The 15834-nt window shown below is 44.7% G+C and overlaps 1 protein-coding gene across 2 annotated transcripts in view; it reads left to right on the top strand.

The window, feature by feature from the left end:
- ITIH2 (inter-alpha-trypsin inhibitor heavy chain 2) overlaps positions 1-15834 on the top strand; it is a 35206-nt gene that overhangs the window by 3071 nt on the left and 16301 nt on the right. For both annotated transcript variants that reach the window (XM_088025534.1, XM_028114699.2), the window contains 9 exons: positions 1634-1803; positions 4540-4644; positions 5368-5530; positions 9779-9886; positions 10544-10672; positions 12068-12184; positions 12474-12642; positions 13249-13374; positions 15144-15325. In XM_088025534.1, the coding sequence (XP_087881660.1) occupies positions 1634-1803; positions 4540-4644; positions 5368-5530; positions 9779-9886; positions 10544-10672; positions 12068-12184; positions 12474-12642; positions 13249-13374; positions 15144-15325 (1269 nt within the window). The remainder of the gene's footprint in view (positions 1-1633; positions 1804-4539; positions 4645-5367; positions 5531-9778; positions 9887-10543; positions 10673-12067; positions 12185-12473; positions 12643-13248; positions 13375-15143; positions 15326-15834) is intronic.

Raw genomic sequence — 15834 nt, 5'->3', positions numbered from 1 at the left:
TTGGTTTTGTTAAAAATTGATGACCGAATGATTTTCCTGTTACCTATTATCAGGAGATCAATAGGGTTTCCTCTGTCTCTAGCCCTGAGAGCATTTACCTGACTTTCGAAATACCCTCTTGCCCAATTCTGTTTGGAAGTGTGTCTAAAATTCAGCATGAAAGAGTATAGGATATATGTAGGAGAGATGTTACCAGGTGAGATGTCACCAGGAGCTGAAAAAGTCCTTTCTCTCTATTCTCTTAAGTTTTGCCAAAAACCTAGGTTTCACCCAAGCATACGTATTCATTCCAATTTAGCCGTTTTAATTTAAACTATGACACCTAACGGATTTGGAAGACGGAAAAAGACAGTGTGGGAAAGGAGTTCCCAAACATGAAATGGTCTGATTCCCTGAGATGTTCAAAGAAGTCCTTCCTGTGGCGAGAAAACATCAAAAGGAAATGGTTTCCATTGGCTTCCTTCTCTGAACTGACAGAAACTGTGAGAAGCACACATTTAATGGGTAAGAAGGACAAGTAACTCAGCCTGGATTTCTGTCTTAGTTTGAGGTGAGCTGGCTGTTGCGGAGTTGAAAGGCTTAATCTTGGCTGACAAAGTTTTGGGGATGACACCTAGTATCGAAATAAGCAAATCCTTTTGGAGAAGAAAGCAAAACCTAATGGGTCACCTAATTGCCCTAACCCTGAAGGAGCTTGCGGTTCTCAGACATCTCCTGAAAGACGTGTGCTTCTAGCATCTTGCTTTTCTGCGCAGTGGTAGACTGCAATTTGTTACACCGGAGCTGCCTTAAATGAGTAGACAAGGAGTAGCAAAGGAGGTCCAGAGCGCTGGACCAATCATGGCATCGACAAGATACTTTTTCTTCATATTCCAATTGTTGCTCATGCCCATCAGTGTGTCATATCTTGTTCTAATTGGAAGGAGAAGAGGACGAGAAGATGGCACCATAACAGATAAGATGGAAGAAGGCAAGGCGCCTGGCTGGCTCTGTCGGTTCAGCCTCTGCCTTGGGCTCAGGTCATGATCCCAGGGTCCTGGGATGGAGCTCCGCATCAGGCTCCCTGCTCAGGGGAGAGTCTGCTTCTCCCTCTTCCTCTGTGGCTCACCCTGCTTGTGCCCTGTCTCTCTCATTCTCTCTCTCAAATAAACAAATAAAATCATAAAAAAAAAAAGATGGAAGAAGGCAGAGAGCAATATGAGGACCACGAGTGTGCTTCCACCCCACTCTACCCTTGTCTGCACCTCCCTCTGAAGATACAGCCAGGGTCCCCTAAAACCCTGCCATCTTTATCCTTTCCCTTGCTAGGGCCCTGCCTTTGAAGTTAGTTCTTGAACTTTCTCAATCCAGTCTTGCATCCCACAACCATTTTCTACTTGTATGCGCATTTTAAATGTCATTATGAATAGACTCATAGAGCTGAAAGGCATCGCAAGCTATCTCAAAACAAAGACAAGCTTCTGCCTGGCAGGGGGATTCCAAGTTAGGAGAATGCTTAATACTACCTGAGTTATATGCTTACCAATGCCTGAGGATTGTTCATAATAAAATGTGGTGCTCTTACCATCAAATACGTGGCGAAGTTCTATGTAATTTTGCTCTGAGTACCCCTATGCTTTCTTGCCAATTACAGGAGGAGGCTGATCAAGTAATTCTCTATAGCTATAAAGTCCAGTCCACTATTACTTCTCGTATGGCCAACACCGTCATCCAGACCAAAGTGGTGAACAACTCCCCAGAGCCTCAGAATGTCGTGTTTGATGTTCAGATTCCCAAAGGAGCCTTCATCTCCAAATTTTCCATGTGAGTAACTCCTGTGTAGACTAGGAATTGGATATGCTCTACTCATAGAATCCAACCTTCTCGTAGTTAGAACAGACCTTAATGGCCAACTGCTCCCCTGGTTCTCACTCTCAGATCTGTGGACCTGCTGATGTCAAGGGTCCCCATAATTTGTTTCTGTTCAAAATATCGGGATTTGTGAAGGACTTGCTTTTCATATCTAATAAATTAAAGCAACCAAGCTATCTCCCTGGTAACAACTCTTACTTGCAATTTAATGTGTTTTCTTGCAGGGGTGGGGGCGTGGGGGGCGGGGAGAAATCTGTGGATTTGCCATGGCTTACAGGAAACCATATATGAGTGCAGAGCAGTTCCGTGTCGCCTGTCATATGTTTCTCTATGGGGAAAAAACATGAGAACCACTGATTAAATCCAATCATCTGTCCAGTGATTGAATTCCTCTATTACACCGAGGACAAGTGGCTTATCCAGGCTTGACTTGAATATCTCCTTAATGATAAACTCACTACTTCCCAGAGCAATCCAGTCAATGATTGACAGGTCTGTTAGAATTATTTCTCATACTTAATTGAAATCTGTTCCGTTTCTACCCAGTGACTCTGGTTCCACTCACAATTTTTTTTTCTAATTCTCTGCAAAATACATACTGAAGTGTTCGAGGATGAAATGATATGCTTTCAAAATAATCGAGATGGAGAGGGTGGGGGTAGAGGTGAACTGAGACGGGCTGAGTACTGATAATGGTGTGGCTCAGGGATGGTTTCATGGAGGTTTCTTCTATTATTCTATCTTTTGTCTGTTTGAAGATTTCCATAATTAAAAATATTTTTCAACCACTCCAGTGCTTTTTAAAAAAAGTGAGGCCACTTGTCCCACGGGGTGGCTTCATGTATCAAGGCTAAACATTCCCTGTTCCTCCAAGTATTTGGATGGCTTTCTGCCCCCGACCATTTACACAACCATCCCCAGAGTGTTCTCTGCCTGGCCGTATCCGGTCCCCGTTGCCTAGAACAGAGCACAAGGCTCTGCACACAATCTGGCTATTTTTTTTTCTTTTCTTTTTACTAAGACATTAGATTGAGTTACTTCTCGTCGGCTTTGGTCTTTCAACCACCAAGGTAACCAGAGATAACTGTGATTAGATAAAGCATTCACATACCATGCACTTTGGCTTCTAAAAACTACAGAGCATGTTAACTATATTTTCTAACCAAAACAAAGTAGGTGGGGAAAAGGCATTGGGTGACTTTGAATTGGTATCCTTTGAATTGGCTTAGAAATTTATTTTTCAAAAAATGTTTAGGCAGTCTGTTCTAAAAAAAGGAAATGTAGAAAGAAGAGCTTTTATGTAGTAGCATTAGATGACACTGTGTCTGAAAAATTACATTTAGAACTGTTCTAATAAATTTTTATTTTGAAGCCACATAACCAGAATTTATTCTAGATATTGCTTCTTTCTGTTTTCCTTTATTCTTTTCTTCTTCTCCATCTCATGTCATAGAAGATTTGAGGTGACAAAAGATAGAATTACAACATACACATTTACTCTGGTCTCCCTCGACTCAGGGCTGAATTTATAAGACCAGAGAAGGTAGCCAACTTGATCACCACAATTTCATATGGATTGCACAAAATATTTCTTCCAGTCAAAATATTTCTTCTGCCTTTTTTAAATCAAGGTTCCAAATATTCTCCCATTAGAGATAATTTTGTTTTGTATTAAGGACTTCTTGGTCTTTGAACCAGAGCATGGGCTGATGGGAATAGTGCAGACCTAGACACGTGAGGTCTAGTTCCAGCTCTGTCTCTGACCAACTGTGTGACCTTGAGCAAGTCACTGTCTCCTGGCTCTGACTTCTCATCTAAAGAGGTGGCCTTCAAGTGAGCCTCACCAAGCCCCCCATGCTTGGTGAGGCTCACTTGAAGGCCACCTCTTTAGATGAGAAGTTAGAGGGATAAACACAAATTTGCGAAGGGATTCCCCAATGCCTCCCTCCATCTTCCCTCACTCTCTTCTGCTCTTGCCAGAGTAGGAGCCCGCAGGCTATCAGAGTCATTTTCTAAACAAATGTAAGCCAGATAACTAGTGATTTATCTGTCACCTCTCCTCAGCACATTGTGATTCAAAAGGGTTACCCAAAGAGAACAACACATATCTGAAGGGTAAAACTTGAAAATGAGGAACAATTTTAAACACAAGCAACAGCACCCAAGGGGAGGCTTTCAGGATGGGCACCTACCTCTTTATTTTTTTAAAGATTTTATTTATTTATTTGACAGAGAGAGAGAGAGAGAGAGTTAGCGAGAGCAGGAACACAAGCGGGGGAGTGGAAGAGGGAGAAGCAGGCTTCCCGCCGAGCAGGGAGCCCCATGCCGGGGTTCGATGCGGGGCTCGATGCGGGGCTCGATACGGGGCTCGATGCGGGGCTCGATGCGGGGCTCGATGCGGGGCTCGATCCCAGGACCCTGGGATCATGACCTGAGCGGAAGGCAGATGCTTACCGACTGAGCCACCCAGGCACCCCGGGCGCCTACCTCTTAAATCACACCCTCAGATAAAGGGACTCCTGACCAGGAACTAGGCAGATGTTTCTCTTCTCGTTTCTTCTAGGTACAAAATTATAATGGCCTGCATTCACTAAATCCAACTGGTTGGGTTATTTGTTGTTAGTTTGTTTTGTTGAGACTACTGCGTGGGAAAACTCAACAACTCGGGGGCCTCCTGTCATTTTTTAGGACTGTAGACGGCACGACATTCACTAGTTCCATTAAGGAGAAGACTGTGGGTCGAGCTCTCTACTCTCAGGCAAGAGCCAAAGGCAAGACTGCGGGGTTGGTGAGGTAAGGGCTGGGCCCGCGCAGATCGTGGTCTCATCCGCTAGCTGCTCCCACTCAGTCCCAAAGCCCAAATCAGCCTCATTTGATAATCCTGCCATTTCCTCTTTAAAACTAAACACCTCAAGCAATGATCACAGTAAACTTGATATGTATGTGTTTAAATAAGGGCTTACGTTGGAAATACATATTCCACTTGATGCAATCATGGATGTCTTCTTCCTGAAGACTTTCAAGGATGTCAAGAACCTCTAGAATAAGCCTGCAATGCACGAATTATCAGTTTGGGTTTGAGCCCCTGCCCCACAACTGAGTAGCCAAGTGGTCTTGAGCTGGTTATTAATAATCTATCAGCCTCATTTGTTATCATCTGGAAAACAAGGTTGATGATACCCATCCTGCAGAGCTGCCATGTCAGAAATGATACGTGCCAAGGTCCCGGCGCGGAATAGGGATCAGTAACTGGTAGATATTTGCAGATAACACTCAGATCTCTAAAAAGCTCTGGAAGAAAAAGGTCAGGTAGGAGAGGAGACTAAACCGTTGGTGGAATTAAAGCTACCCAGGAGTTTCAGTGATCTGGATTGTACCTCCTGTCTGTTTTCATAAACACCTGAGCAGCCTTGATTGCCCACAAAAACCTAGGTGCCCTCTGCATTGATGTGGGGTCTTGCTCTCTCCATCATGCATGTTCTGACTTACATCCCGGGGTGGGTGTTAAACCTCTAGGAGCAGGGCTCTTGATATGGAAAACTTCAAAACCGAAGTAAACATCCTCCCTGGAGCGAAGGTGCAGTTTGAACTTCACTACCAGGAAGTAAAGCGGAGGAAGCTGGGATCCTACGAACACAGGCTCCATCTGCAGCCGGGACGACTGGCCAAACACTTGGAGGTAAGTTGGAATTTGCAGGGCATGCAGGGTCCCCATCCACTGATGGCTTCTAGCCCTGATTTATACTTTCCGCTGGTCACCACTCTTTGTGGCATTGGATGCATGCAAGTCAGCAAGACGGTGATGGATTTGGAGTCCACCAGGACTCCTTAGGGATTTCAATGCGGGCTCGGCTCCGTATTAGCTGTGTTAGTTTCCTAGGCTTGCCGCCGCAAGCGATTACAGGCTGGGTGGCTTAAAACAGTAGAAATTCATCTTCTCACAGTTTTGGAGGACCAAAGCCTGAAATCCAGGTGTTAGCAGGGCCTTACTGCTGAAGGCTTGGGGGAGAATCTGCTCCTTGCTTCTCCTTGTGTCTGGCAGCTGCTGGTACTCCTTAACCCGTGGTCTCATAGCTACAGCACTCCAATCTCAGCCTTGGTGGTCACACCATGTTATCCTCCATGTGTCTCAAATCACCCTCTGCCTTCTTCTTATACGAAAACGTCACTGGACTTAGGGTCCACTGACACGATGATCTCATCTCAGGATCCTTACCTTTTAACTTCATCTATGAAGATACTTTTTCCAAGTGAGGTATCGTTCAGTTTTCAGGGATTTCATGTAGACATGGCTTCGGGGGTACGGGGAGCGGGGGAGAGCGCTGTTCAACCCTTACACTAGCCTTCTCTGACATGGGACACATTCTCCTGAGGGTCCCTTTTTTCATCTGAGGAAAGGGTGCTAGAACATATTTTTCATATAATTTATGGAAATAGGTGGCAAATAATAGGAAGTCAGTGAATGCTAGCTGTCTTCCTTTGCCACCCCATGGCCCTACCGATACGAACTCACCTTTACTAACATCTTCCCCTGTTGCCCTAAGAACTGAGACACTCTTTGGGGGCTTGAATCTTTGTGACATCACATGAACATTTTGTGTCAAAGGCAGAGCCAAGCCAGAAGCAGCCCGAGAAATTATATGATCCAATCTGCCTCTCCATTTGACTGATAGGAAGGTGGGGCCCACAGGCAGAGATGACTCGAAGGGATAAATGGATCATGGTGAAATTTTTATTCCAATTTGAAAAGGTGCATATCTGACCAATGGAACCCACTTTCTTCCCATGACCACCGGGTGGCATCAGCTTGCTCTCAGGGGATATGCCACTGAGTTCTTTTCAGTGCCCCTGCTGGCACATCTGGGGCCTTGGTGAAAATTAAGAAAAGATGCCCTTCGTCCTGGCAAATGCAGCCCCATGTCAGGGCAAATGACTTGGCCAGTGGGTTATGGGCTGGATCTCAGCACCCTCTTGCAGCCCTGGCTGGAGGCTCTGCACAACTCAACATGTGACCCTGGCTATTTTTCTAGGAGTGAGGATGAATGTGTGCCATTCTCTTGCTCAATTCTATGAATCCCACAGTAAATAGATGTGATTGGCTTCTTGCCTACAACGATGCCATTGCTCAGGTTGTTAATAATATTAATAGCAACTGAGTTAGTGCTATGAGAATACTTCTATAATATTTTGGATAAGATACTTATATGTCATTGACTCCTCCCCACAAGTTATAAAGTAGATCTCATTAACACTGATTTAGAGACAGAGATAAATAACTTGCCTAAGGAAACAGAGCTAAGAAACAATTAAAATTTGAGACTATGTTCTATGCTATTAATCCAAGAATTTGAGTTTGCGTCCATGAAGATAATGATTCTTAACACACATACTATGTAGCACATAAATCTTTCTTATATTTCTGAAATTTTTGTTCATCCTTAAATTTTCCATGATCTTAGGAATTCCTTGTCTTTAAAATAAGACAGATGGAGTCTTAATTTATTAGCAAGAGTGTTAGACAAAGTGGCAAGTTTCCCGAGTTCTGGTCCAGAATTAACACTCACAGTTGTGGGCTCTGGGCGAACCCACTTCCTGGCCTTCAGTGTCTCATCTGTGAAAGAAGGTTGGACCAGGTGATTCTTAAGGTACTTTCCAGCCGTAACCGTCTATGAAATGTATTCATTTCTAAAGAGGCTTGATCTTATCCAGAGATAAGTTAAGGCAAAATCATAAAATTAGACCTTCTCCTTGTGTTTATTCCAGAAAAGCTTTCTAATCACCCATCAGAAGGGCCACCTAACTGGAACTACGTTTCCCTCACAGGAATCACAGAGAACACATCTCTTTTTAACCCCCACCCCTACCTTCCGGATGTATCAAATCTTGGAAGAAGATCTTATTCCAACTCCCATAGCTGGTTCCTTGCAGAAACGCCAATAAATATGGAGGGTGACTCAAGGCCACCATGGACTGGTCCCAACCTGTCAATGAACCAGCAATGGGACCTTAGGTACACACCCCCAAAGCACAGTTTCCTACTAGACTTGGGGGCCATGGCTGCATCAAATTGAGCACAGGACTACTAATAGCTTCCGTGACACTCGGGAAAAGATCCTTCTGCCATTTTTATGCTCTTATGGAGAGACTGAACTTTGTCCTGAGTACTCCACACTTGTTTATAGGTAGAATCTTAAGGAAGAGAGAAAGCAGTGGACCCAGTTTTCTGCAACTCCCTGACTTTTCTCCCTTTCCTCCAGGAACTGCTCAATCAACTACCCAAAATGTCTGGGTCAAACTGTCCTGGGATGTCTGATCCACCTGATTCTGTGTAGATTTAGTTCTTACCAACTTGGAGAACCTGGAGTTAATGGGAATCTTGGAGGCAAATTAAACTCACATCTTATGCTGGAATTTGTAATAACCAAGAAAGAAAATGTTGGCTCTGCTTAGACAAGTGTCCGTGACTTTTTGAAAGCAGATTAAAAAAAAAAAAAAATCAGGACACCTGGGCGGCTCAGTCAGTTAAGCTTCCGACTCTTGATCTCAGCTCAGGACTTGATCTCAGGGTCATGAGTTCAAGCCCTGTGTTTGAAATTGAAGAAATCTCACAGTGAACATTGGCCCCAGAAATCACCACTAGCCCAGATCTTTCTCTTGGTTGTTCCGTCCACCCCTCCCCATAACCTCTCTGCTTTCTTTGATAGTTTAATTGCAAAGGGCCTTCGTAGGTTATCCAAAACTCCCATTTTGTGATTTTCCTCTTGTACTTCATATAAGGCCTAGAAGTACCCTTCTGAGACGAGGACATGAAACTCAGTGATGCTCTCTTTGGTTTTCTTGACATGAAAAGATGATGCTTAGTAACACTTAGGGAAATAGGATTCTAGTCCCTTCTCTGCAATTCATGACCCTGAGATCAAGTCCTGTGTTGGGCTCCCTGCTGGACATGGAGCCTACTTTAAAAAAATAAAAATTAGAGAAAAATTTGGCATGATTTCAAAGGCAGGGACTTCCAAAGGAAAGTGAGCTCAACACTGTTACAAGTGATCCTAAACGAGTAAGAGGCAGTAAGGAAGCCAATGTGCATAGGGCTCCATCTGATGGCTTCACATTTAAGTGGGTGTATTCAAAAGCTGGGAAATCTCATGAAAAACAAATAGGATATTGTGGCATGGGACTAATGAATAGTGTGGCCAAATCAACTGAAAAGATGGAGCACAGGCTATTGGAAGTCAAGAAGCAGTGTAAAAGGTATTAGGAGCTTGGGCCCTGGGTTTGAAGCCTGGCTCGGCCACTTCCGAGCTGGGTCATTCTGAGTCTGTTTCTTCATCCATAAAATAAGCAATAAAAAATAAAATAGATAATAAGAATATCGGTAAGAGTTAAATGAGTTCATACATGTAAAGTGCTTAGCAGAGCACTCAGAGTCTATAGAGAGAAACGAAAGCCACGGTTATGGTTTTTCCAGGCATCATCCAAAGGGAGTTCCTTCTGCTTCTCTCTGTTCAAAGCACATAGACAGAAAAGGAATGAAAAGGCCCTGGCCCTTCGTTGACAGATCCACAGACTAAGGGCAGAATCATTTCGCAACGGCTTTCCTTCCTTTGTTTCCTTCGACAACATGAATACTCTTATCAACAACAACAATAAAAATAGACTAGGATAGAGATGGGGAATGAAGAAGCAGGAGGAGGAGAGCCCTGAGTTGCCCAAAGGGTCTTCAGCCCCCGTGGTGAGATGAATCAGATCCACGGCAGTGAAGGAACGTGCAGAAGTGATCACGGAACCACACTGGGTCACTTCTGGGAAAGCCTGAAGATGAGAAAAACAGCAGAGGATATAGTCATGGTACTTTTTGCCAAAAAAAAAAAAAAAAAGCCTTAAAAGATACCTTGATGCTTTGAGTAATTTTCTTTCTCAACTCTAGGTAGACGTGTGGGTCATTGAACCTCAGGGAATAAAATTTCTCCATGTTCCTGACACATTTGATGGCCATTTTGATGGTGTTCCTGTCATATCTAAAGGACGGCAGAAGGTATCATAAGTATTGCCTGTTGCAAAGAGTCTTATTTTAAGTGGCCACTAGCTCATGGGTTCTTTGCCCCTTCTGTGCCTTGGGGAACAGAAAAGTGGTCAGGGAGTGAAGTCTGTGAGGGAACAGAGATCTCTGAGCAAAATCTATTGTTTCATTACATTTTGACCAGTGACTGTCCCTTTTGGGGCCCCATTTCCCTCAAGTCATGTGCTTGACTGTAGCTAAAAGATAGCTTTCACATAATCACATAAATCATGTGGTAGATTTTCATTAGTCACAGCAAGAGATGCTCAGCTTAATTCTCTTCGCTTCATGACTAATAATAACCAACAGCGGAGGAGTCAAACTCCTCTAAGAACCTTTCACAGACTTTCTCGAGCTGGTCACCGTCTCTCTGATGGGGGAAGGGAGGAATTCTTTGAGTATCATAAGAAGTCCTAAAACCTGGGCAGCAGCACCACAGGCTGGCAGATGCCCCCTCACATGCCTAGCCACTGTCCCTTACATTGGGAATGTGACTTCTGATGCTGCCTGGGTGGGGGCTGGCCGTCAAGCCAAGGGCAATACTCCTCACCCATGTGCGCAGGGAGCTGTCAGCCCCCCATCCTGGGAGGGAGAGGCGCAGAGACTGGGCTCTGATGTCACTGTTCTTTCCAGGCACATTTGTCCTTCAAGCCCTCTGTGGCACAGCAAAGAAAATGCTCCAACTGCTCTGAGACTGCAGTAGACGGAGAGCTGGTGGTGATGTATGATGTGAACAGAGAAGAGAAAGCCGGAGAACTCGAGGTGGGTAAAACCAGTCTCCAAGAGGACTGCCATGCTGAGGCCAAACAAAGGTGTCTTTTAGAACAAGTCCCCCTGGCTTCTGGGTGGCTCCTAGCTGCCAAGGCAAGCATCCAGTTGCAGAGAAGGGACTAGAATCCTATTTCCCTAAGTGTTACTAAGCATCATCTTTTTCATGTCAAGAAAACCAAAGAGAGCATCACTGAGTTTCATGTCCTCATCTCAGAAGGGTACTTCTAGGCCTTATATGAAGTACAAGAGGAAAATCACAAGATGGGAGTTTTGGATAACCTACGAAGGCCCTTTGCAATTAAACTATCAAAGAAAGCAGAGAGGTTATGGGGAGGGGCGGACGGAACAACCAAGAGAAAGATCTGGGCTAGTGGTGATTTCCGGGGCCAATGTTCACTGTGAGATTTCTTCAATTTCTTTTCCCCCTTCGTCCTGTCTGAGGTGTATGTCTGTATTTCCCTTGTGCTAAGGTAAGAGCCCTTAGAGGGTATCTGAAAGTCTGTGCTTCTCTCCAGGATGGCGAGGTAGAGAAGTGTCCACAGCTACACCTTCACCAGCTAGGCATTGTACTGTCCTGGTAGAAGTGACCAAGGACAGTGGAAAGAGAACTAGGGGAGCCAGGCGTTAGGGCCCAGAGCAGAAGACAAAGACGGAGATCCGGAAGCCAGCTGGAGCGACCTTCTAGTAACTTCGAGAACAATCTAAACTCTCTAGAGTGCTGATAAAGGTCTTTCGTGATCTGTCCTGCTGACTCTCCACTCTAAGTCCTTGAATTCTTGAATTCAATATCCCTCGTGGTGCTGAACCACTTACAGAGCCCCTAGCGTGCCATATTTTCTCACCCTTGTCTGGAACTCTCCTCGCCACTCCTACCTGCTCCCGCCAAGCCTGCCCAAGTCCCAAACTCATGCTCAAGTCCAGTGTAGATTACCTTTCCATGGGAAAGACTCCCCCATCTGAGTCATATACATGTCCACTGGGCATTCTCAGAGTCCTTTATTTTCCTGATCACAGCATGTAACACTCTGCTACAATTGTCTCTTTACTTGTCTGGATCCTGGGTTGGCCTGTGAGCCTGATGAGGTCAGACATTCTGCCCGATTGGCTGTTGGCTAGCAGGGTGCCCGGAAGTCAGGCTCTCCATGAAGACTGGGTGGATGGAGGGGAGCAAAGTGAAATGCCCTGGGGAATGAAACTACCCAGAGGTCTTGGGTCTTCCCAGCAGCGGAGGGGGGCAGAGCAGGAAGGAGGAGGGAGAAACATGGATGGACACCAAGCCTCCCCTTTATGACCAGCATGCCTCCCGTTCCCTGTGGCTTGCCTCTTCTCTCTTAGCCCCTAGGGCCCCGCCTTCCTACAAGCTAAATATTGTGTTCTGTTTTCCAGGTATTTAATGGATATTTTGTCCACTTTTTTGCTCCTGAAAACCTGGACCCAATTCCCAAAAACATCCTCTTTGTCATTGATGTTAGTGGCTCAATGTGGGGAATAAAAATGAAACAAGTAGGTACCTCCTTGTTGGTAAGGGTGCTCGGGGCTCCCCACCTTCTTTGATCCCCTCCCAACATGGCAGACATTCAATGCACCTTCCCCCCAGGCCTCATCTTGGTCAGCTGGGGCTGCTCTGACAAAGTACCACAGATCTGCTGGCTTATGAACAAGAGGTTTTCTGGAAGAATGACAGCTTGAGTTGGTACTTGCAAGATGATAGGATGAACCCTTGGTCTTTCTCCTTTCTTCTTGGGCTGAGAGTTAATGTAATGAGACCCTTCTTCATTCTCTTTTGAAATAGACAGTGGAAGCAATGAAGACCATATTGGATGACCTAAGAGCTGAAGACCAGTTCTCTGTGGTTGACTTCAACCACCATATTAGAACCTGGAGAAATGATTTAGTCTCAGCCACTAAAACACAGATTGCAGATGCCAAGAAGTATATTGAGAAAATCCAGCCCAGTGGAGGTGAGTGACTTTACCCTAGAGCCCAGTGAGAAACGTTCATAGGGTTCAAATCTTCATTCACTTAGGAAGTATCACTCCCTACCACAGTGGCCTTTGCCCGGCTTGCAATGGCCTGCCTTAAGTAATGCATGTATTATTCCATGATGAATACTAATTTCTTATGAAAGTACAAGGCATAACCCGTATCACACAAGTCTGTGACCATCCCAAACTTTCTCAGAAAAGGGTTATCAGCAAGTGACACTAGCCTTCTTCTTACTCTCAGCATAAAATGCAACTGTCCCCAGACCAGTGTCCCAGCATGTCAGCAAGGGTGATTTTGGGACCTTCTATTGGGTGTTTACCAAAATGACAGATGGCTGCTTTGAAAGGATGAAGTCATCTTTAAGGGAATAGTTTCCTACATAGTGAGTATTTTACTCCCCTGGGGAATCTTGACCAGCCTGGGGGAAATTTGTGTCACTTGGAAAACAATCAAAGGATTTGGGTACTGAATAAAATGACACATGAGTAATCACCAGACGGACGAACCTGAACCCAGGATGTGATGGTTTTTGTGCAAAGAGAGAGTACATAACGGAACAGCCCATAATGTTACTTTAACAGGCACAAATATCAACGAAGCCCTTCTGCGTGCCATCTTTATTTTGAATGAAGCCAATAATTTGGGAATGCTGGACTCTGAGTCAGTCTCTCTGATCATTTTGGTTTCTGACGGCGACCCAACAGTAGGCAAGTAGCACTTCAATCTTCTAGTGACAAATATTTAACTCTTGCTTCAAACGGGAAATCCGATGGCATTTGCAAGTTTCTAAACCATCGTAGCCCCATGCTTTCTAAAAGGAGGCTTCTTTTGACCCGGGAGCACTCACCCCCTTGAAACCCAGTCCCAGACATTTCTTGGTGATGCTCTTGAAAGCGCCCGTTTTGCCTCCACAACGTGGGGAAACTTGAGTATGAATTGTAACAATGTTATTACATTTATTCCCTCAACTTAAGGTACGTGAGGTGGCGTACGGGAGTGTGTGGGATGAGTGTGTCCGTCCCCAGTGCATCCTTCTTCCTATTCCAACCTTCTTCACATTCCCCCAGTCACTCACGGCAACTGGAGAAATGACTTCTTTCTGATATATCCTGTACATTTTGCACTCTTCGCCACAAAATGGCCCAACATCTCTGGCTTCTGTCATGTGCTGTTATTTTTATCTGCTTCATCTGTGTCTTTCTACTGGCAAATACAAGAGTGCATGCTAGATTGTGTTGCAGTCTGCCATGCAGATAAGGACCTGTGCCAGACGCAGCTGCATGGAAGGAAGACCAGGAGGCCAGTCGTGACAGTGGCCACTAGAGTTTTAGACGAAAAGCAACCATTTGTCATTATGGTTTTGTGGTAGATTCAGTGTTTCTTCCCTCTCCGATCAGATTACTTTTTAAATTCCATTTCAGGGGCACATGGCTAGCTTACTTGGTGGAGCATGTGACTCTTGATCTCGGGGTTGTGAGTTTGAGCCCCACACTGGTGTAGAGATTACTTTAAAAAATAAAATAAAATCTTAAAAAATATAAAAATAAAAAACTCAGTTTGAGAATAAAATCATAAAGAAGGAAAGGAAACATAGCAGAAAATTAAGTCTGCTTCTTATTTCTGTCCCTTAACCATCCAGTTCCTGTCCCCGGAGGCAATCTTTGGTTAGCAATTTCTTGTGTATCTTTCCAGATATATTCTGTGCATATATGTAAACTCCATATACATATATACACACTTATATGTGAATATATATACACACACATACATACACACATGCCTATATGCAACTACATCCTACATATACCAATTTTTACACTGTTTTCCCCCTTAAAAATGTGTCTTTGAGATCATTCAGTATAAATACATAGAGTTACCTTGCTCTTTTTAATAACTGCATAGTTGCATAGTATCCCCCAGTTTGAATGTATCATCATTTAACCAGCCTCCCTTACTGCTGTGCATTTGTTTTCAATCTGTTGCTACTCCCAATAATGTTGCTATGTATGATTGCCCATACGTCATTTCCATTTGTGTGAAGGCAGCTTAAGAAAAACCCCTAGAAGCTGAGTCTCTGGGTCAAAGGGGAAGTGCAGGGGCGCCTGGGTGGCTCAGTTGTTAAGCGTCTGCCTTCGGCTCAGGTCAAGATCCCAGGGTCCTGGGATCGAGCCCCGCATCGAGCCCCGCATCGAGCCCCGCATCGAGCCCCGCATCGAGCCCCGCATCGAGCCCCGCATCGGGCTCCCTGCTCAGCGGGAAGCCAGCTTCTCCCTCTGCCCCTCCCCCTGCTTGTGTTCCCTCTCTCGCTGTGTCTCTCTCTGTCAAATAAATAAATAAAATCTTTAAAAAAATTTTTTTAAAAAGGGGAAGTGCATTTTTAATTCAACAAATTTTGCTAAACTGCCCTCCGTGGATTTTCCAAAAACATTATAACATTGCCCCTCATTCTCTTCCTTTCTGTCGTCATCAACCTTAGGTGAACTGAAATTGTCAAAAATTCAGAAAAACGTGAAGCAGAACATCCGAGACAATATCTCCTTGTTCAGCTTGGGGATAGGATTTGACGTTGATTATGATTTTTTGAAGAGACTATCCAATGAAAACCGTGGAATTGCTCAAAGGATTTATGGAAACCAGGACACATCCTCCCAGCTCAAAGTAACACTTCTTTTCTGTTCTTTCTTCCTCCTTCACTCAAAGTCATTCAACTAGCCAAATTTAAGTCACAGTTGTCATCATTTCAGCTATGTTCCGCAGTGACAACCAGAAAGTGTTTGATTGCTTTCTCACCCCACCCTGCATGGGTATCTGCTCTGCATTGACAATGAGATTCAAGGCAGCAGGGGGATGGGCACACACTCCCTACTCCCTGAGCAAGTCCTCCCAGGCATCATCAAAGCTTCTGGGCTCTCCAGTCCCACTAAACAACTGGTCCTTCTTAACATCGTGACCATTGTTTCCCCTTCAAAGTGCATTGGCATCTTGGTATCAGCTTTTCGTAATGCAACACAGATCAAACGATAGCCTGTAAGTGTGCTTGAGCAGGGAGCCCGATGCAGGGCTCCGTCCAGGACCCTGGAATCAGGACCTGAGCCGAAGACAGAGGCTTAACTGACTGGCGCCCCCAAGGGTAATATTCTTAACAGTTTTTTAGTTTCTCCATTTCT

The sequence above is a fragment of the Eumetopias jubatus genome, unplaced genomic scaffold, assembly GCF_037043125.1.
Source record: "Eumetopias jubatus isolate StellerSeaLion01/CBP00866 unplaced genomic scaffold, mEumJub1_p1.0 scaffold_8, whole genome shotgun sequence".
Taxonomy (NCBI): Eukaryota; Metazoa; Chordata; class Mammalia; order Carnivora; family Otariidae; genus Eumetopias; species Eumetopias jubatus.
Note: the sequence above shows the minus strand (reverse complement) of the source record. Positions and strands in the feature narration are given on the sequence as shown.